A 22,962-nucleotide genomic window follows, 5' to 3' on the forward strand; every position below is an offset into this window, starting at 1 on the left:
ATACCACTTTAATTAGACATGATTTCAATGCCACCTTTGGAAACAGAGATTTCCTCTTACTCTCATTAACATCAGACCCCTTTTTCCACAGACAAAGAAAAAAGATTTTTCTTTTCAGGTTGGAGAGCTGCTGCTTTCTCTTGGTATTTTTATTTTTATATACATATTTTTAGCACTTAGGTGCAATGTATGATTTGGTTTAGTAACCTGGATGGCAAAAAGAAACCTGCACATTAAAAGTTTGAGAAAATAAGTGGAACGCTTGTTTTAAATAGAAATAAGACTAGAACCAGCAAGAAAAGTCATAGGCTCTGCTACTATTTCAGAATCAACGGGGCTCAGTCACACAGCTAATTCTTGGTGAACAATCACTGATGGTTTCTTCACATAAAACACGCAGACAGAAATATTGCCCATCTTTGTCTCCAGCCACACTCGCCAAACATTTACGAGGAATCTTTAAGGAGAACCCACCTTGATGTACCCCCAAGATACAGATAATAGATAGTTTGCCTCTGGCATTTTGGAAAGCTCTGCACACCACGACCGGCAAAAATTCCTTGCAAAGAATACCCAGTGCCCAGAGACGGTAACTCCGGAGGAACGAGGAAACCCCAGAAGATCCGATGGCCAGATGACGACAAGTCCTAAAATAGAGAGCTTCCCCGACTGGGGGCATTCTCCGGTTCCAAACAAAGCCCCTCTTTGCATTCCATGTGTGCAGAAAAGCCGGATCGCCCCGTGATTTTCAGGCAGAAGGGGCTAATGAAATCAGGGATGGCAGGGAAGGGCGCGAGACAGGCTGCCGAATGGATGCAGCTGGCTGGTTGGAGACACTTAGGAATTAGAGATCGCCCCAGTGCCTTTGCTGGTTCAAGGGCTTTCCAGCCCACGTTCGTCCTGCTCAGCAGAAAAAGGCTGGGGAGGAGGGATGCATCTTTTCAGAGGGGGTTGCCAGCATGGGAAACACGGCCATCTTTCTAAAAACGTTGATAAAGATGGAGGGAGCCCTGGAGATACTTAAGGAATCCTGAAGTGGCCACCCTCCCCCAACTTGACTAGGTGTTCTTTAACCCTTTCCCCCACAGAGCGAAGAAGCCGGCAGAAGCACCCTCAAGACAAAGGAGAGATTCTCCACCCTCACCGCACCACCCAAGCGCTCCGTTTCTGGGCTGCTTTTCCTCCTTCCCAACATGCCACAGCTGGGAATATTGGCTGATAGGCTGGTCAGAAGATGAGTGTTATTTAAAAACAAAACAAAACACCCCAAACAAAACCCACCTACTGCGTTTTCTATTTTACAAACCGCTATGTCTAAACTGTCGGCTTTGACCAAGAGACAAAAAAAAAGGCTGGGGGAAGGAGCTAGCGGGGAGGGGGAGGTCCTGGATGGCCTCCTTCTTGAAAGGACTGCACGTGCAGAACATCATTAGCTCATCTGCTGTTAATGGACAGTGGCAGGAGCGCATTAGCCCCTTCTAACCTCCCGGGGGGGGGGGGGGGGGGGGCGCGCGGGAGGGCCCTCTAGAGGGCCCATTGACTGCTGGCTGTCAACCACAAGGCGAAGCCACCTGTCATTAGTTATGTGTTATAAGCATCTTGGCATTCTATCTAATCCTTTCCTTAAGAGCCCAGGGAAGAACTGAAAAGAAGAAATAAATTGATTCTGGGTTCAAATTCTGTCTCCCACTTGTCTCTTCCTTTTAATTTTTTAAACAGTGGATAATTCATCTGCCTACGTTGTGTCTAATTTTCTCTCTTGCTCCATCTAGCCAATGTCAGGTAAAGGGCAGGAGGACTGCATCTCTGAGCCTAGACCTGGCCTTTTGGAATGAATGCTCAGGCACCTGGCCAGCTCCAAGGCTTTTGCCTTTCTTCCCATCTGCATCCTGCACCAACAATGGCCCTCCTCCACAGATCCCCAGGTCTGTCCCCCATCATCAGAAGCGCCATGAAGTTCCAAGAGCACAGGTCTCTCTGTTGACCAGTCCCATGCCCCGAAGGGATAGCCATACAACCACAGACCAGTCCTCTTCCAGGGTAGCTTAACAGGATTTTCTATAGGGCAATGTGAGGCTAAGTTACAGACTGGGGACCTATGAATGCTAGGAACAGCATTTGGGGGAGGGGGGGAAGTATCAGAAGTGGGCTTTGGGCCCGAGTCCTCTTGGATTCCAAAACCAATGATGCAGGGTCGAAGCCTAGAGCTATATCAATGAAACATTAGAAGGCCTCTGGTCCAACTCCTTCCTTTAATAGGCTATTAAAGTGAGGCCTTCCCCTTATCATCCCTGTGACCCTGGGTGATCATTGGAGCTCTCTTGGCCTCAGTCTCCTCCTCTGTAAAGGAGAGATAATACCCACTGTAACGATACCTCTCAGGCTCCAACCCTTACCACAACCAGCCCACCAGGCAATCTCCTTTGGCCAAAGCATCTTAGTAAAAACTGGTACCATGGGCTTCATGGGGTGCCTGTGTGTATAAACACACACATATGTATACATATAAATGTGTATATATTTGAATGTAAATCACATTATAAGAATATATAAATATACATACACATGTGTATATATCCATACATATACATCCTCCCAGAGATGCTGACCCAGGAAAGAAGGCCCTCTAAACATGAATTTTTTTTCATATGCTTTACATTCAAATATGCATATATGCATATATTATTTGAATATAAAATATTTGTGCACATATATATTCCTATATATTTGAATATGAATCACATGAAAAAACCCAACCCCTCCCCCACCCCAAAGCTCCCTCAACCTCCTGCTGGGTGGGCCTTCTCTCCTGGGTTGGCTTCTTTGTGAGGATGCCTATGGAGCTGACAAACTCCCTTTTGAAGCAACTGGCTCCGAGGAGGATGGCTGATGCAGACGGTCCACATGACCGGCCATAGCCAGAGGCGGCAGGGGCTCATGGCTGAGGCCCCTGTCATAAAACTCCAGGGATTAAGAGCCACCCCTTCACCATCTGGAGTCATGTGTTTCTCAGCTGATGCAGGGTAAGCAGAGGCATTTAAAAGGCCTTGTCAGAACCGATCAAGTGAGAGGGTGGAAGCAACAAGGGGGCTGGGGGCGAGACGACGGCCGCTGCCACGATGTCTGCCTCTGTCACCACCTGAAGATTACAGGGGAGGAATGGTCCCTGAAAATCAGCCATCGATATCGAACTAGACCTTGAAAATTGGCCTTTTATTTTCTACATGAGGGGACTGAGGCCCAGAGTGGGGGACGTACTCATAGTTAGTGGAAGAGACAGTAGTATCTGAACCCCACGATTAGACAGTTTCCAGAAGTCTCCTGACATCATATCACGCATCGGCCTTAAGGTCTTGGCTTCAGCACATCCCCTGCTGTGACCCAACCTGGAGATGCATTCTAGACTTGGGGCTGCTTTGGAAGGCAGAAGATAGAAACCTTGTCCTCACTCATCCTTTTGTGAAATGAATTTTTTTTGTCTTGCCTTTTTCTCATCAAACCAAAGATACTAGATGTTACTTAAAAAGTTAACAAAATGTATCACCTAAGTCACTGTGGCATGTGGACCCCTCCAGAGATCTATGCTAGGTTTGTGGCATCCATCTAAACCATGGCTCCCAAGAAGCCCCCACCAGTGTGTTTTCCTTTACTAGGCCAGCCAGGGAACATAGTCGTTCAAAGCAAAGGACTTTAATTCAACCTCAGAGTCAAATAGGAAGTGTCCCACCGATTTTCACTCTGATTGTGAGGAAGGCACTGGCAGGGAACAACTGGAGATTGACCAATAAATGAGAGTGTTCTCTTTCTCCTATCCTGAGCTCCCCCAGGAGCCCTCATTTAGGGCAGAGGGAAATCCTCTTGCTAAAGCAGCTGGTCCTTGAATGAAGTTAGGAACAGCTGTTGCCCCTCCACCTCGCATAAGAGAGACCCAGGCCTCTAAATGTTGCTTAGCAACAAACGACTGCTTCCTTAAAAAAAAAAAAAAAAGGTTGCGTTGTATCTGTGGGGACCCGAATCACTGAGCTGAGTGAGGCCACATTCTCCTCATCAGAGAGCTTTATGAGGTCCCTACTTACTTAAGCTCCAGTCACGGCCCCTGCCCTCGAGGAGCAAGCCCAGGGTGTCACGAGTCCAATTAATTCAATTAGCTCCAGTGTATATGATAAGACACTGTGGGGGACAGGCAGGATGTAACATCTAGCCCAAGGCTGGGGAGATGGCTTAGTGGATGTGGCCTACTTAGGATTTCAGCCTCGAGCTGCTGTATGGAATTTGAGCTTATTCAATCAGAAGAAAGCAGGTTGGCACAGGATAAAGACCCTTGAATGGAAGGCAAGAGTCCCGGATTCTAATCCTGGCTCAGTTGATGGTGGGTTACAAAATGACGGGACTGGAATAAATCAGTATCTAATGATAAAAATGTTTATGTAGCGACTTACAACCCTGCCATTGTTAGCTCCATTTTAGGTAACTGAGGCTGAGAGAGGGTGAGTGACTTTGCCCAGGGTCACACAATTACTACATTTCTTTGTCTGGATTGGAACTCAGGTCTTTCTGTCTCTATCTCAACACTCGACTGGCTGCCCCAATCCCTTTGAATTCTAAAATGAAGCTGGTGGGCGCTTCCTGAGCTGTCATTATGTGTTCCTTATCAGAGGCCACATGATAAAGTAGAACAAGGTCATGAACTGGAGTCAGGAACAGCCAGGTTCCAGATTCTGGCTGCTCACCCAAATGCTCTCAATCCTTGCTTCTGCTTCTGATAGCATTTAAAAAGCGCCTACTATGTTCCAGGCACTGTGTTAAGTGCTTATGACAATATTCCCACATTTGAACCTTCTAACAACCCTGGGAAGTAGGTTCCTTTATTATCCCCATTTTATAGCTGAGGAAACCAAGGCAAATGGAGGATGAGATGCCTTGCCCGGGAATTATTACTAAGAGAAGATAAAAAGTCCCTCTATTAATGAGAAATAACTCAAATGACCTGAATTGGCAATGCCTTGACATAGAAGGACTGGCCAATGGCCGAAAAAGAAACATACTTAGATTTGAGAGAGCCTCATGCCTGCCTTCACTGCCTCCTGTCCCACTGGCTGTCTAGCCCAAGACACCTTGGTTAGGGTTGAGATCTTGGAAACACCAAGAACTTCTCCCCACTTTAAAACCACAAGGATGATTTCCCCTCCCTGCCACCATCATGCCATAGCTATTAGATTAGAGGTTTCTTTTATGTTCCTTGCTTTTCCTTTCCTCTGCGAGAACTCTATTGGAATCCAGCTCAGAGCTGAAAGGTTCCCATTGGGGCCACTCAACGCAAGCAAGCACAGGTCTCTAACGACAGCTGGATGCCTTGTTAAGATGCCGCGGCTGGGAGTTTGGATTGGTCGACCTTAGATCTAACTCTTCTACTCTGAGGTCCTCCTCCAAGACCTCTTCTTGGCATGAAAGTGCCCTTGAATTCCCAAAGGCGAGGACAGCAGGGTGCAGATTCTGGAGGGTTCTACCATGCTGCAAAAGTTTCAAATATGGACCCAGTGATGACAGCAAGTCTCACATCAGATGACCAGCCTCGCTAGACATCTCACTACTGAATCACAATAGTTTTCAGCCACAGAAACTCCCAAAGGCCATATATTAAGACATATTGGGCAACATTCACATTGACAAAATCATGGGTCCTCCCTTTGATGTATGGAAATCTGATTTGAAAACCTGAATTGAACTTTTCTTTTAAAATACAAATAAGAACTTGAGAGAGACAGAGAGACAGAGAGAGACAGAGACAGAAAGAGAGACAGAAAGAGAGAGAGAGACAGAGAGAGAGACAGAGAGAGACAGAGAGAGACAGAGAGAGAGACAGAGAGACAGAGAGACAGAGAGAGACAGAGACAGAGAGAGACAGAGAGAGAGAATCTTAAAAGGCTCAAAACTAAGCTTGACCCAGGGAGATTTCCCGAAATCCTTCTTCTACAGGAGGGCAACTACAATTCATGTTTGTTCCTTGACTTTCTTTAATAGCTATAAAAAAGTACTACCAATAGCCGCGATGTAATTTTGAAACAAGCATTCCCCAGAGGAACAGTTTGCTTTATGGCTCCAATTTTTCTTGACTTTGGAGGCTGCTGCAGAGAGACATTGTTTCCATCTCCCATTATTTTACCAGTTGTCTGAATTTCCTGTAGAGGGAATGTATTTTGGGTTATGTGCACAGATCGATGGACATTGGGACACAATAGTCCCTGTAATGAATTCTTAGCCAGATTAGACAGGCAGGATAGAGGCAGCTGGATTATCACTGAGGTAATGTTTTCTGTCAAGGGCTTGCTTTCTAACATGCCCCCAACCAGCACCAACATTTGGGGTTCTGCTGTATAGTCTGAGGACATTTTCAGGCCTAATATTCTATATTTTCAGGTCTCTCTCAGCTCTGAAATGTGTTCTGAGTCCCCTTCTAGATCGGTCCTGCTGTAGTCAGAAGCAGTCAGATGGCTGGTCTGGGAGTCATAAAGACCTGAATTCAAATCTAGCCTCCAACACTTACTGGCTGTGTGACCCAGGACAAGTCACTTAACTGTCTGCCTCAGTTTCCCCCACTGTAAAATGGACCCCTAAACTTGAAGGGTAATTATGAGAATGAAATGAAATGATATTTGTAATGCACTTAGCATGATGCCCGACATGTAAGCACTTAATAAATGCTTGTTTCTTTTCTCTCTTCCATGTTTTAAGGCCCCTTTCAGCTCTGCCGTTCTATATTTTAAAAATCTGTGTTCTAAGGCTGTTTCTTGTTCTATCAGCCTCTCTGGTCTAAGATCTTTGATATTCTATGATTACAAAGCAAGACCAGATCACATTTAAAAAAAATGAGGCTGGGTTGGTATTAAGTCTATGTCCATGAAAGGTCTGCTTGTGTTAAAGACGGCACCAGATTTGTTTGGGGTCATCTCTGAATGACTGGTCCTCTTTGTTGAAAAAGCTTCCTAGTGACTAAAGCAGCTCATGAGGAGATTGGGCTGCCTGAGAAGGGAGTAGCTCTCCTGTCCCAAGAGGCCCCCGAGGAAAGGGCGACTGAGTGGGTGCTGGGCCCATTGTTCAGGGGACGTTAATCAGGCCTCGGGTGGTCTCTGAGGTACCTTCTGACCTAGAGGTTCTGCACTCCTGAGATCATCAGCATCCCAGGCTATGGTGAGTCCACAAGGGTGTGACTGGTGGGCACCATGCTCCCCCTGGACCCTTGCCCTCCTGGACCCTTGCCCAACTGGACCCTCGCCCTCCTGGACCCTTGTCCCCCTGGGACTCTCGCCCTCCTGGATCCTTGCCACTCCTGGACACTCGCCCTCCTGGACCCTTGCCCCACTGGACTCTCACCATCTGGGACCCTTGTCTCCCTGGGATCCTCGCCCCACTGGACCCTTGCCTTCTGGGACCCTTGTGGGAGCATGGGACACTAGTGCTGAAGTCAGTTAGACCAGCTCATTAAGAGCAGGAAGAAATGAGGGGGCTGGCAGAGAGGCCAGTGTGTGTGCCCAGCTGTGAGACAGGCGCCCCATTGTGCAGGATCTTCCTGCTCTGCTGCCTGCAGCAGCAGCCTGCCAATGTCATTAGGGCCTGCCCACTGACCTGACGCAGGACATGAGCTTGAATCATATTTGTACTTTGTTAGTAAAAACATCATTGAGAATGGCAGGATGTTGGGAAGGTGAAAGAGTCACATTCCATTCATAGAAGACTGGGGCTATAAGGAGGCCTCAGGGGCCTTCTGGGCCAATCCCCCCTTTAACAGGTGTGGAAACTGAGGCTACAGTCCAAGAAGCAGCACCTCCCACCCCCTAGGCAGAAGGCTCAGCAGTGGCAAGAATGCTGGGCTGGCGGTAGGCCTCATCCCTCTTTGTGAAAAGGAGTCTTTAAAAGTTTCTTCTTTTAATTGCTTTAAAGGTGATAGGGACTTAATGGTGCCTTTAATCTTTTCCTAATGGACTTAAGTGGTCTTTTCTCAAACTCCAGATTATGGAAACTCTTTTGGGTGGACGTTCTGGAGCCCTTTCCATTCTGCCTCTATCTGTGTGTCCTTCGTCAAGCTGCTTGACCTTCATGAGGCTCATCTGTAAGGGAAGGGGCCTGAGCCAGGGTGGGACCCAGGACTGCTGCTGGGAAGTGCACAGGCCACCTCCCACTGACCCATCCCTTTCAGCCCCACAATGCCAAGTCTTCACTCTCCCAGTCATCTGCGGGGACCTGATTCCCTATCCCTGATGACAGGAGGCTGGCTTCTTTCCCGGACTGAGGAGGCATGCTAAGTGAATGGGGGACAAGGACTGCTAATGTGCACTGAAGAGAAAAAAGTTCTTGTCCAGGAAGCATCTCTGACGGCAGCTCTGACTCCATGGAAGAAGGAGCATCTTGGAAACAGAACTCCCTCCAAGGTGGGGAGGACACTTGGAAGGACAGAGCCCTACAGAAAAGTCGCTGGTTGGTCCATGTTCTCAAGCCACCCCCCCCCTCAACTGCCCCCCACATCAATATCTAAAGAAGTATCTACAGCTCTGACAGCACAAGGGGGCCTGAGTTCAAACTCCCCGGAGACTGCCTCCTCACTCTGTGACTTTGGGAAAGGGATTCCTCCCCTTTGGGTCTCCGGTTCCTAAGTGAGGAGTTTATACTAGAAAGGTCCATTCCAGCTCTAAAACTAGGATGCTGGGAGTAGCTAAGTGTGAATGAGAATGGTGACAGAAAGATCATTAATCCCTACTGCTGGTCAGGGGGCAAGTATACACCTGACACATACTGTGTGCTTATGCCAGTAATTAGCATTTATATAGCACTTAAGGTTTGCCAGGGGAAATATAATCTCAAATGAGCCTCCTAACAACCTTGTGGGGTGGAGACTATTATTATCCCCATTCTACAGATGAGAAAACTGAGGTCCATGAAAATTAAGGGCACAAGAAGAAAGGCTTTGAGTTGGGTCCTCTGCTTCCAGACCCAATACTCTCACCACTCTTCCAAGCAAAATGGATTGAATGAATCTAGTAAAACCTTTAAAAGAGGCCAGTCACGTGTTATTAAGGCTTCAGGCGGGGAAGTTTTAGTAAAATAATTCTGAGAAAATCCTAAGTGTAGCTGCTGAGCCCCTTGAGACCCACACGGGGCTGCCCCTTAAAATTATGATCATTTCATGCTTTGCAGAGACAGGTGGGGAAGCATGTCAGAGAGTGGCCCCATAAAAAGAAAACCAAGGCAGAGACAAATGCCCCGACACGGCCTCCACCATAGAAGGGAAAATCCAGGGCTGGGGTCATGCGAAAACTGCTAACAAACCATTTCGACATATGGATTGAATTGACTGATCGGGAGGATGATGACCTTAAATGCTGGTTGACTGATTGATGAGAAACTTAGTCCAAACTTTTCTCCCATTAAAAGGTGGTTCCACCTTCCAAGGAAAGGTGAATGTCTGAGTGCTGCACGGCTACTTCACTGCAGACTTAGAAGTCGGGGTTTCTCCAGGCTTCCAGTCCACTTTACTGATAAGGAAAGTGAAGCCTGGACAGAAAAGGTCACACAGAAGAAAGAGGCCAAAGATGTCTCCTCCAGTCAAGGAGACTCAAACCCAGATCTCTGGTTACAGGAGAGCCCCAGGGCTCTTTCCACTTCCTGGCATTACACATTCATCACAACTCTACAGTGGGCTGTGTGAGGGTGCTTGTTTTACAGAGGAGGAAACCAAGTCACAGAGACAGTAAGCCCAGGATTCTGGATTTCAGACAGACATGGCCTGCTTGTTGGTGGTTTTGAACATATTCTGAGATACACCTGATTGTAGGACGCCACCCCTTGGCACATGACTTAGAAAGGTTCCCCAGCTTGCTTGTATCTCTGCAGAGCTCATAAATAGGCATAATTTACACTTAGATCATTCTGACTGCAAGACAGACATTCAATTCACTATACCATACTGGCCCTCAAAATTTCTGGCCTAAGGACCCCTTTCCACTCTTAAAACTTATTGAGGATCCCCCCTCAGCCACACACACACTGCCACGAGAGCTATATTTGTGTGGTTTATATGTATTGATAGTGTTGCTATATTAGAAAATAAAGCATCTTATTAAGGTGAACATAGTTTTGACCTCACAGTTGCCGTAAAAGCATTTCAAGGACCTTGAGGGGTCCCCAGACCACACGTTGAGAGCCCCTGGCCTGGTCCCTGCTTACAAGAATCACGAAGTCTAGGGTGTGTCCCCTCCCTCTGGGTCTGGGTCTGAGTTCAGGCCGGAGGACCCCGTGGGCTTTTCTGTGCCAGACTGTGCCCTCTGGTCTCACGCTCTGGAGCCGACACAATCCCTTCCCCAGTTCATAGCCTCCCCCAGCAGCAGATGACACAGCTATAACACCCATGACACATAAACTACTCACAAGAACTTAGGACAGGCTGGTTTGAAGTTTCCTGGCAAAGGAGCAGAAACCTGAATTGGCAGAGACGGGGCCAAGTAGGAGCCCTCGACTTCAAAAGGTGAACGTTGAAAACAGAAGAGGAAGTCTGTGGCTGCTCGAGCCCTTCCCCTAAGCCTCCCCCTCCTCAGCTGTGGCACTTCCCCCCAGCCTCTCTGGCTTCTGTAAGGCCCACCTCCTGCAGGAAGCCTTCCGAGCCCCTTCCCTCTGCTATTCATTGTCTGTTTGCTTCATAAACATGTGTTTGCATGCTGCCTCCATGAGCAGACTGTACGCTCCTGGGGGCAGGGGGCGTCTTTGGCCTCTTTTTGTATCCTTGATGCTTAGTGAAGTTCCTGGTACATAGTAGGGATGACTCACTTCCTATCTGTCTTGTAAATAACGTGTTTGTGCACGTTTGTTTACATGTTGTCCCCTAGGAGACTGCAAACTCCCCGAGGACAGGGACTGTCTTTTTCAATTAGTACACAGTAGGTGCTTAGTAAATGTTTTATGATTAATTGAATGAGTTCAAACAAATGTTTAAGGGTCTAACAAAGCCCAGGAGTACAAAGATGGTCATAATATTCATATAGGCTTTTAAATAAGGAATTATATTTCTTTTTATTTATATAGGCATTTGAGTTTTGCAAAACACTTAACACACATTCCCTGATTTGGTGCTTCCAACAACCCTATTGGCTTATCTCTTTTTACAGATGGGGAAACAGAATGGTTCAATGATTTGCCAGACATATGGCTAGAAAGTGCTTGAGGCAGAATTTGAACACATATTCCTTCTGATTCTTTCACTACTTTTCCAAGGTGACTGTTACAAACTAGAAGGGGACCCAGACTGCTTTCAGTTAGCATACAGTCTAACGTCCAAAGAAAGGCTGACAAAGGGAAGCAGAAGGGGACAGGAGAAAGAATATTGGCCGTGTGATCAGAGGATCCTGTGCCTTTGACATTTGTTTCCCCAGTGACCATGGGCAATTATTTAACCCCTCTCAGCCTCAGTTCCCTCATTTGTAAAAGCAAAGGTTGAGGATCCTATGATACGAGAGCTGGACAAGCTCAGAAAACTCCAGGTTAAGTATTATGAGAATGTAAAATGGGAGAGAGCACTTTCGTGGTGACAGTCAAAGGTCAAGGAAAATTACATAGAGAAGAAAACTGGGCTGGGGCTTTACTTGGGTGTTGATGGGAGGCAGGGGCTTCAAGAAATGGATGTGAGGTGGGAGGGTTGGTGATTCCAAGTCCAATATGGTGGAGCAAAGTTATGGTGATGGGCAGGGGAAATGGAAATTGGGAATCTGGAAAGGGAGGATGTTTGAATGCTCTGTTTCTGATCAGAATGGAGGCTGGAGCCAGAATTTACAGACCCTTAAATGCCAGGAGGAAGATCTTAAGTGGGGAGCGCCCTAAGGTTTGTCATTAGACAAACTGTGCATGAAGAACCTGGTATTGGGAAGAATGCTGGCTGAGCTGGGGGAGGACAGAGGTGTGGGGCGAGGAGAGGGGCTGGAGATGGGAGGATGGATGACCAGTTAGGAGGCTGTTACAGCAATCTTGGCATAGAGAGATGAGAGCAGGAATTACATTGGCTACAGAGGGAACAGAAAGAATGGGATGGATGGAGAGATGTAGTTTAGAGAGAATGACCAGGATCTGGTGACCAATAGGAGAGGGGCAGGGAGAGAAGAGAGAAGGGGCCTCAGTAACCCTGAGTTTGGGAGCCTGGGGGGCTGGCCAGGTGATGATACACTCAGCAGAGACAGGAAGGCAAGCGGAGGGGGAGGCTCTGTGGGGAAGATGGTGAGTTCAGTTTTGGATTTCAAGTCTGACCTAATGTTAAAGACTCTTGAATCCCCTGCTGTTATAATGGAGGAAACTGAGACCCAGAAAGATTCAGTGACAAAGTCCAGCATCACACAGGTGATGAGGACAAGTGGCAGGATTAGAACCCAGGTCCTCTGAACGGAATCCAAGACTCTTTCTACTGCACATACTGTCTCACATGTTTAGTCTGAGGTACCATGGGGCATTCAAATGCACAGCATCTCCCTCACTTAGCCTAGACGTAAACTCCTTGAGAGCAAAGGTTCTCTTCCTTCCTCCTTCCTTCCTTCCTTCCTCCTTCCTTTCTCCCTCCCTCTCTCCCACCTTCCCTCCCTCCCTTTTTTCCTTCCTTCCTTCCTTCCTTCCTTCCTTCCTTCCTTCCTTCCTTCCTTCTTTCCCTCTCTCCCTCCCTCTCTCTCTCTCTCTCTCTCTCTCTCTCTCTCTCTCTCTCTCTCTCTCTCTCTCTGTGTCTGTCTCTCTTTCTCTCAAGTGTTTAGCACAGTCTCTCACAAAAAATAAGTGCTTAATAAATGCTTGTTATTTGGTTGACTGATCTGGGTGGAAACGTCTGTACAGCAATCAGAGATGTGGGACTGAAGTTCTAGAGGGAGATGATATCTAGTTATAGCTAAATAGAGTCATTCACCTGAATGTGATCATGGAAGCTATGGGAGGGGCTCAGGAGAGAGGTTAAGAGGCCTTAGGGTGTAGCCATAATTATGAGGCAGGAGGAGGAAAATTAAGCAGCAGAGGAATCTGAGGCAGAATGGTCCCAGTGGTAAGAGAACTGAGAGTGAATGGTTTGATGCCAAAGGAAGAACGTCTCCCAAGAGGGAGGCAGTGGTCATCAGTACCCAGTTCTGGAGACAATCAAGGACAAGGAGTTATCTACTGAGTTATTATAGAGGGTTGGGATCAGTGACAGTAGAGGGGGTTCCCACAGTGGGGAGTTCCCCATTCTGACAAAATCGCAAATGACTCACTACCCCAACTCAATCAGGTCTTCTTTCTTTCCACGAATGAGAGAATAATGACAAGTCCCCCTTGCCCACCATGAGATCTCTGTCTAGAGTCTAGTTTTACATGGAAGTTAATCTGTTTCCCTTTCTAAATTAGCTGGGAGTGGAATTCTAGGGGGAAAACAGGAGCATTAGCCAGAAACGAAAGACAGAACAATGGTAAAATAATTAGACAGCTCAGCTACAGACACAACTGTGACGGAAAGGGACCACAGAGCAGACACAACATGAACAGATTAAATAAACACCCAGTCCAGCTCCCAACAGCCCCGGCCAATCCCTGAAGGGTTCAGGTCCTGGCTCCACAGGAAACAGACTTTTCCAGAGAAAGGTAAACCACACACCCAAGTGCCAAACCAAATAAAAGGCCCTGTTTCCCAACAGCAGTATACGAAACTAGCAATGGAGAAAAGAACATTTGCTGTTTTGAGGTCTCTCCCTTCCCTGCCCATGACTCTAGGACTGGTCTAGGAGCCAGGTTTCAGTCCCAGAAAGCTCCCGGGGAAGGGAGAGGGAACCACGGGAAGAGGCATGATTTCCTTTTAAACCCAATCAAGTGTGGCAAATGGTCAAAAAGAGGAAACTGGGAGCCTTACAGATGGGACACAGGCATGGCGGGAAGAGTTCTGTGTGAGAGCCAACATGGGGGCACACTGCCCTTTCCTACCCTGGGCAGTGACGTAAATCACAGAGACTATCGCTTACAGGCGAGGATGACCAGCTTCGGGGGCTGTTGACTCTTTATGGCTCCAAAGACAATTGAATTTGAAAATAAAATTGTTCTATGTTGAAAGAAAGAACAGAGGGAGGAAGAAAGAGAGAAAGGCAGAAGGGAAGAAAGGAGGGAAAAAGGAAGGAAGGAAGACAGGAAAGTCAACAAAGAAATCTGTTCTCATTGCGACTGGATTCTAGTTCCAGCTATTCTGCCAAACACCTATGTGTAGGCCTCAGTTGTTTCATCTGTGATATGGGGATAACAATATTTATACGACTTTCCTTTGAGGGTTGTTCTGGAATCAAGGGCAATTATTTTTGTAAAGTATTAAAATGGAGGTGAGTTATTGTTATCTCTATGGTTACTTTCATCTCCTAGATGCTATGAATCAATGATCTATTGGCAGAAATTTCTAAAAATAGAATCAAATTCATTATTTCCTCTTTGTCTTGACCCTGGGTTATATATTATGGAAGAAATTACAGACGCTGGAATTAAAAGGTCACTGTGTATAGAGGCCCACATGAGGAGGCCAAATTCTTACTTTCATCCCTGGTGTTCTAAGAGGAATATTGTCTTCTGGGCTAGAAGAGCAGTTAGAAACCATCCAGTCCAACCCTCTTATTTTACAGATGAGGAAACTGAGGGAGGGAGGGAGAGAGAGGAAGGAAAGGAAGGAGGAAGGGAGGGAGGGAGAGAGAGACAGAGACAGAGACAGAGACAGAGAGAGACAGAGAGACACACAGAGGGACAGAGAGAGACAGAGAGAGAGAGGATATGAGTGGCCAAGGCCACCCAGGTAAGAAGTGGCTAAGCCAGGACTGGAACTTTGTAACTTTCCCTCTCCTACCTCAAGAATGTCTTAGCTTTCCAGAAGACTAAAGGTACACACACACACACACACACACACACACACACACACACACACACACACACACACACTCACACACACACACAGAAAACAGAAATCAAATGCCATCACCACGCCCACCCCCATCAGTTTTCAGACATGGACATCATTAAGTTTCTTGGGAAGCAGGTATAAGGGAAAGCTTTGATGGGTCGTCATTCAGAAAGTGACCCAGTCTGCAAAGAGGAAGTACTAAGATTATGCCAAAGACCCCTGAGGAACAGGATTCAGCAGGTGTGTTGAAATGCAGCACTGTCCAAATCAGCTACAGCTTTCCCTGTTGAAAGAAAAGCCAGAAGCATGGTCCAGCCAACAAAAACACCAGCCCTGCCCCAGGAAATGTAACTAGGAGTAAATCATCCTCACTCTATGGCCAGGAAGAGCCAGCAGAAGCAGAAGCTGCAGGCAGTCTAGATGACAGACCCTTGAAAACAGGTCAAAAGACTGGGGAGGCCGGTGTAGACCACCAGGCAACATCTTCAGACCCTCCTTGGGGGTTCTAAAGGTGACTGTCTTAAGACATTGCCTGTGGGATGAGAGAGGTCCCTGGCCTTGCAAGCATAAGTCACGAGCTCCTCTCTCTGCTCTGACACTCAGCAGCTGCATAACTGCCCAGTTCTGATAACATTTCACCTTTGTCAGTCTTAGATCTCAAGCTGGTGATGGCAACGATGCCACTCCTTCTTCATGCTGCTGCCTTCCCTTACATGCCAATGGCTGCCAAATGGTAGGCACTGAATAAATCCTTGTTAAAGGACCGATTCATGCACCTGACCTCAGGAGGCTGCAAGCTTTCTTCCAGAAAGTCGCTCAAAAGAACCCTGGGCCCGGCCCATCACTGGCCACTCTCTATCAATATTGCATGAAACGAAATCCTTGAAAACACCTAGAAATCCCATTTCTAACCTCATGCTGAGCTCAAGCAAAGGACTGAGCAAACCACTGAGGTCAGCAAGAGAAGTCTTGGTCAAGATTGGGGAAATCTGTTGGAAATCCCCATGAGAAAGCAAAGTACTTAACAAAACCAAAGCAACTGAAAACATCTGGGTCCTTACACACACACACACACACACACACACACACACACACACACACACACACACACACACACACACACACTTCCAAAAGCCCCTTCATTTAACTCTCACTTCTCTCTTCTCTTGTTTAAATGGTACATAGCTAGGCTAGAAGCAAATGTGGAGTTTCACGAGATATCCAAGACAGAACTTCGGTTCTTGAGAGCCCTTAATCTTAGGCAGACATAAACACTCCTGCAAATAACTGGAATAGGAGTTAAGGGAGTCACTGATAAGGGAAGAGAGGTGGAGAAGGTCTGTCAGCAAAGCCACATGAGGGAGATGGGAATTCCAGAAGGGTGGACCGATGGATGGTACATTTCAGGGCTGAGGTACGGCCACCAATGTGGAGCCATCCAGACAGATGTGTTCTAGGCAGTGGAATGAGGAGAAGGGGGGTGGCTATCTGTACTCATTCTCAGGAGACAATAAAACCCTTCCCGACCTTCTCAAGCAAATTTCTGTTCTTCCTCAATCTCCGCCTGGAAGCAGTTTCGACAAAATTGAAAGCCCAGTGAACAGAATGATCACAGAGTCATAGCTCCGGACCTGGAAGACTGGCCAGGCTCCCAGAGGCCGTCTATCCTGATGTCCTCACTTTAGAGATGAATATACTGCAGCCTAGGAAAGTGAAATGATTCAGTCTAGGAGGCAGTAAACTTCAGAAGCGGGTTTGAGCCCAGCTCTTTCTGACTTCGGAACCAGTTTTCTTTCATCCTGTTCAGCTGCACAAATGGGTCATTTTACACAGGAGGAAACTAAGACCCAGAAGGAGCGATCTGTATGTCCAGACCATTGGTGACTATGTGTAGAAATGCTCTATTTAGTGACAGTGAGTAACCCCACAGTATGGCTCCTTTTCAGGGATGTTACAAGCTAAGATATCAATGTGAAGGAAGAGGGGCATTTCCCACACCTCAGACTTCATTCCAAGCCTTCCAGAAGGGGAGCAGAGAGGGCCCTGGGAAGTGTGTGAGTCACTGGCCTGGGAGATGCCCCTCTGTCAGCCTTAGTTTCTTCATTGGCAAAACAGCAGGGATGTTCGAGTTGCCCTTTTGGTGGCCACTGGGGTAAGGACTTGTACCTGGCATCAGAGGACCTGCCTTTGAATGTGGTTTTGTCACTTGACCCCCATTTGCTACAGGGCAACTCACTGGATCTGGCTAGGCCCCAGGCTCCTCATTTCTACAATGATGAAGGGAGGCCTAGACCGGCTCTCAGGCTCCCTAGTCCAGGTCACACCAAGGTTTGGTCTGCTCCAGCAGTGGGCCTCGAGGGGATCAGAGCACTGTCAGGGCTGGCAGCCTATGCTGGAGAAAGTAATCTGATAGAATGTTCATTTTACAGATGAGAACACCAATACCAGAGAGAAAAAATAGGTCTCAGAGTTGGGAAATGACCCTGCTTTCAGCTTCTGTGTGTGTCAAGGTAGAAAAACTACACACATACAATGACAGTCTCTCTCTCTCTCTCTCTCTCTCTCTCTCTCCCCAACAGTGATTTTTGTACTTAAAAAACCCAGATTCTTTAAAATACCAATTGCCACTACCTCTTCAGAATAATAGTTCAGTTCCTGAATCCCAGTAGACTTAATTGGTCTAAATAACTTCGGCCCTGACAGCCGCACTCAGTCTTTGCCTCCTCCTTCCCAGCTCTCTGCTGGAGGCACTCACATCAGGTCACCACGTGGCTATCACCAGAGCAAAGGAACCCAGAGGCTGCTGGCTCTCAATGTGGATGAAAGCCCCCACCCCCTTCTGAGGAGCTGTAGTGGTGAAGGCCTGAAAAGGAGGCTCCAAACCAAGGGTCCCTGTCTACAGTCACTTCTCTCAACGTTAGTGTCCCAGAGCTTTTTGACTTTTGGTCGATGTCGGTCTTAAAGTTGGAAATGACTGTCCTGGGAGAAGTGAGCAGTCTGACTGTGCACTTGTAAAACAAAACACACACACATAGCCACTTTGCCAAGAACAAACAACAGTGCTGTCCTGGACATCTCTTTGTCTTCCCCGTGTCCCAAACATGGAAGGGTGCTTTCCTTGCAGACCAGCCCGGGTGTTTGAAAGCAAGTCAAACACAGGAAGTTACGGAAGGAGACAGAAGAGCTTGGCATCAGCCAAGGGAAGCATCCTTCACAAGGGGCACAGTGGAGGGGACTGGCTGGCTCCTGGAACATGCCCAGGGTGCCTCGAGGCACATATGCAGTTGGCCGGCTGCCTGCCCTCCCCTGTGCTGCAGTAACTGGATGCCCAGGAGTTTACTCTCCCCTCCTCTGAAGTAGCAAGGCCTTGTTTCAGTGTGGGGAGCCTTTTAGTCACAGAAAGATTCCCCTCTCCACGGCGAAAAACCCGCTTCCCTGACCCCTTCCCAGGGAACAAAGATGGCGCTGTGGGATGATTCTGGCTGGTATTCTTGACAAAGAAAGCAACCAGCACAACATAATCCCAGTCATGCGAGGGGACTTCACCACCAGTCCCATGGGGGGGTCCGGCTTCTCGACTGCTATTCCCCCGAGAGCACGCCCGCATGATCTCAGACATGAAAGTGTGATCATTCCGTTGACTTTTCCAGGCCAAGGGGGATGCTGCCATTAAAAGGGCATATTTCTCAGATGCGGAGGCCATCAGGCCAGAGATCTGCACCCACCACGGGAATATCTGCACTGTGTTAGTGTTTGCAAAGTCCATACATGATCTCATTTGGTGATGATGTTAACAACAGCTAGCAATTATAAGGAACTTTAGGATTTACAAAAACCTTCTGTACACACATATGTGTATAGCATACATATGAATGGACACATGTAGTGCATGCCTATAAGCATGTACATTCATACATATTTATCTACATGTCTGTATAGATATACAATGTGCAGACACACATATATAAATACATAATCTGTGTGTGTATAAATGTCATGTGATCCCTGCAACACCAAAACTATTATCAGTCCTTTGTAATGTGAGGTTTTTATGGGGGGAGGGAACTCCAGCTTCTGGAAACTCCCTCCACCAATGCACATTTGTAACTTGGAGTCCCAGAGCTGGTAAAGGTGATGGTTTGTTCTGGGTCGCACAGACAGGATGTAGAACCCTGACTCCAAGCCAGTTGCTGGATTCATTATGCCATGGGTCCTTTTGATTTTACAGATGGGGAAAGTGAGATTTGTTAAAGAGAAGTGACTTGCTTAGGATCCCAGACCTGCTAAGTGTCATGGGTGGATTTGAATCCAGCTCTCTCTCCCCTAAGCTTAGCACTCAAATAACTGTCTTTGAAGCAAAGTCAGGAAGAAGTTTAGCAACAAAGGACGATTACCTTTCCTACTGTTGGGTTAGTTCAGTTTGAATAAGACCAATGCCCTGTTTGTGATACCCCATTTTCCAGAAAGTTGGGTTGTGACATAATCAGTGTGACTGATTACAGTTTTTGTTTTTGATCAGGAATAACTCACTAAACTTTCACCAGCAAAACTGTTGGATGAGAAAGCAGAAGCAGAAGAAGCCACACACTATTTGTGAGCCATTATTAGGCATTAAGTTATCAAGGCAAGCCTTCTCTGGTCAATGTGCCCGTTAAACCAGAATGACTCAGGAAAGTTACCACCAAGCTTACTGACTCCAGAATGAGCCCTGCCTGACTTTGTAGTTACAAGAACCAGGTTCAAATCTTATCTCTGCTGCTCAGTATTTGTATGGCCTCGAGAAGGTCTCATTCCTGGGCAACAATTTTCTCATCTATCAAACAAAGGGGATGGACCAGGTGACTTCCAGGCCCAAGTCTATGGTTCCCAGCAAACTAGGAAATAGTCGTGTAAATTATAATTATAATTATTACTATTACAACCATAGCAGCAACATTCATAAAGCCCTTTAACGTATCTCATTTCATCTCACAACAACTCTGGGTGGTTGCTTACTTGCAATCATGGCGTAGGGCCAGGTCACTTTAGAAAAGACACGTAGAACCAGTGTGTGTCTTGGGCAATGTTGGAGGGTCTTTTGGATGTGCCCATAGCCACCCGACCTCCTCCAGGGAGGTGGTGTTACTGACATTCCCAGGACACACAGAGGAGTCTGACATCAGTGTGGTTACCTTCTCATGTCCCCTGTGAGGTAGGCTCTCACGTGGGGAGGCAGGGTAGATGACAGGACCAGATGCACAGAATGTGTCAGAAGATTAGGGCTCACAGTCAGTCCTGACCAACTGGGTGCTGCAGTTAGCAGACCAAGATACTCCCACCAATGAAGAAACTACCCAAGAGACAGCCATGGAGGCCCATGTCACAATGCAAAGAACACAGGCTCCAGCGTCAGAAGACGCAGGTTCAAATTTCATCCCTGACATTCACCAGCCGTGCATGTAAACTTCTTCAGAAAGTCATCTATTTCCCTGGGCCTCAGTCTCCTCAACTGTACCATGCAGGGAGTGGACTAGACAGCCTCCGAGGTCCCTCCTAGCTCTAGACCTATAACCTATAAGGAACATCAGAGGCTCCTGTATCGGTCGCCCACATCTGACTTGCCTTTAAGGTAGGACCAGGCATCAGTTGTGGTGAGTCGGCTCAGTCATTCACAGGACTGGAGTCCAAGGGACTTTGGCTCAAACTCTGGCTCTGATAACTTCCTCATTTAAAGTTTGCAAAGCACTTTCCACTGCATCTCAGCTGGTCCTGGCAAAGAGGTGCTCCTCTCCCTATGTTAGAGATGAAGGAAAGCAAGTGCACAGCGTGCCCAGGGTCACAGAGCTAGGATCTGAACTCAGGTCTTCCACGGTGCAACTGCTTCTCAAAGGTCCAAAAGGAATATGGAGAATTCTGTTATGGACTCTTTTAAAAACCAAGCAAGAGGAAATAGTGGGCCACTGCTTTAGAGGGAATCCCTTGGATGTGTGCATGCACCGCAATGTTCCTTTGGATGTTTAAGTTCACATCTGTCTGTAGCTGGACTAGTGGCACCCTGAAGGATTGAAAGTGCAGTCAGGCTGGGTCCATGACCAGATCAGACCCTGTCTGCTCTCCCATCTCCGTGCCTTTGAAAATGCTCTAGCGGGGGAGTCTCCTGGGAGACCATTCATGGCAGTTCAGGAAGTCATCCCTCTGATGTTCTCACCAAGAAAATCTGAGGAGCCTGCTTGGGTTTCTCTGAATAAGGCCGGGAGTGGGGAAACCCACCTTCCTGGGGCAGTGTGTCTGTGGGGCTTCTCTCTGAGCCTGGTGTTGTCGCAACCTTGTACTTTCCTGACTCAGTCAGTCAGGAAGGAGACAGGAAACCTGCGTCCCCCTCCCAGCAGTGGGGCCATTCCCCCTATCGGCCACCTCTGACGTGCTCGAGCTTGGGCGACACAAGGTCAGACACTCAGCCTGGCTGAGGTCAGGAAGACAGGTCGCTGTTTATATGGTTACAGGAGGGGGAATCATGCCCAGGGAGCTTACTTGCTTTCTTCCTTTCCCTGCTGGGTCTCTTTCCGTTCCTCTTTTCTAGTGGGGAGCTTACACATCCTGTTTTCAAAACATCTGATGATTTGGCCAACGAACGGCCTGGGCTCCAATGGGCTTACCTCACTTGGAGGCCCAGACAATTCTTTTTCTACAGAAGGGGACAGGATATTGAAAGTTAGAAATTAGCCAGCATTGTGACGCCTTTGGTAGGGCCCTTAAGAGATTGGCTCGAGGCTCTCCTGACATCCTTTTGCACCTTGAAAGACAATGCCATAGCGTCAGAAAAGGAGTTGAATATATTCCGGCCATTTAGTATTTTAATTTCTATAATTTGGAAAGGGGCAGCTGTGAAAGCCATCAGTGGACCTTCCTCTGAGATCATGCTCAAATCCATTTGGTCTGTGGCCAAATCCTGGTCTCAGGGGTTGGCCACTGGGAAGAGAAGCTCTCACAAAAACCAGGATTTCTACAGCTCTGTCTCTGAGAGTAGCCCTGGGGGAATCTCTCAGGGACACCTCCCCCTGAATGGGACAAGAGGGCTAAGAGGGCAGTGCCTCTTTCTGCCAGGATGAGACCTTTGGATGCGGAGCCACCCGTCTCAGGTGTGAGTGTCAGCCCTAACCTTCACTGGTTCTGTGACCCTGGGATAGTCACTTAATCTCTGAGCCTCAGTTTCCTGATCTGTAATGTAGGAATGAGAGTGCTTGCATGCCTAAATGTAGGGAGTTGTTGTGAGTAAATGGAAATATTAGTATCAGCATCAGGATTCTACTATAAACAGCATAAGCAGCACCTCCATGACACACGTGCAGAGAGCTTGGACCAGTTGTGCCAGGGTGCGCCAAACACTTTGTCCAGGCTCCACATCCACCTATGAGAGTGACGACAATGACTTCTAGCATTGTCTGACTGAACTCAATGAGATAATCACAATGGCAATGACTTTAACCCTTGTGCAGTCATTTTTTCAGTAGTCTCCGACTCTTCATGACCCCATTTGAGGTTTTCTTGGCAGGGATACTAGAGTGGTTTGCCATTTCCTTCTCCAGCTTATTTTACAGATGAGGAAACTGAGGCAAACAAGGTGAAGTGACTTTCCCAGGGTCACACAGCTAGGAAATGTCTGAGGCCAGCTTTGAGCTCAGGAAGAGTTTGCCGCTAGTACTGGCTCACTGTACACTATGGCGCCATCTAGCTGTCCCATCTCCTCCTCGTGGCCTTCATCATCATCATCGCCATCACCACCATTATCATCATCACCATCATCATCGCCATCATCATCATCACCATCACCATCATCATCACCATCACCATCATCATCATCACCATCACCACCACAATGGCAATAATAAAAAGCACCTTAAGGTTCACAAAATATTTCACAGCTTTAAAACTATGATTTTATTATTCTGAGAGTGGCCAAGTATTGTTGATAACATGACACAAATGTAATTAATCCCCACTGCTGGTCAGTGGGAAAGTATATCCCCGACATACAGTAGGTACTAAATACTAGTAGCTAGCTTTTATAC

The 22,962-nt window shown here is 47.3% G+C and overlaps 1 protein-coding gene across 4 annotated transcripts in view; it reads right to left on the minus strand.

The window, feature by feature from the left end:
• LOC138164887 (3',5'-cyclic-AMP phosphodiesterase 4B) overlaps positions 1-22,962 on the minus strand; it is a 535,743-nt gene that overhangs the window by 19,214 nt on the left and 493,567 nt on the right. The window contains exon 1 of one of the 4 annotated variants that reach the window (XM_069092827.1): positions 475-726. The exons of the other annotated variants lie outside the window; for them this stretch is intronic. Coding sequence (XP_068948928.1) covers positions 475-711 — 237 coding nt within the window. The 5' untranslated portion in view covers positions 712-726. Of the gene's footprint in view, positions 1-474; positions 727-22,962 lie in introns of those variants that run through there. 4 annotated transcript variants of the gene reach the window in all.

Source organism: Petaurus breviceps, unplaced genomic scaffold (assembly GCF_028583685.1).
Source record: "Petaurus breviceps papuanus isolate PSGF00001 unplaced genomic scaffold, PetGlider_PUasm1.0 207, whole genome shotgun sequence".
NCBI classification, from domain to species: domain Eukaryota; kingdom Metazoa; phylum Chordata; class Mammalia; order Diprotodontia; family Petauridae; genus Petaurus; species Petaurus breviceps.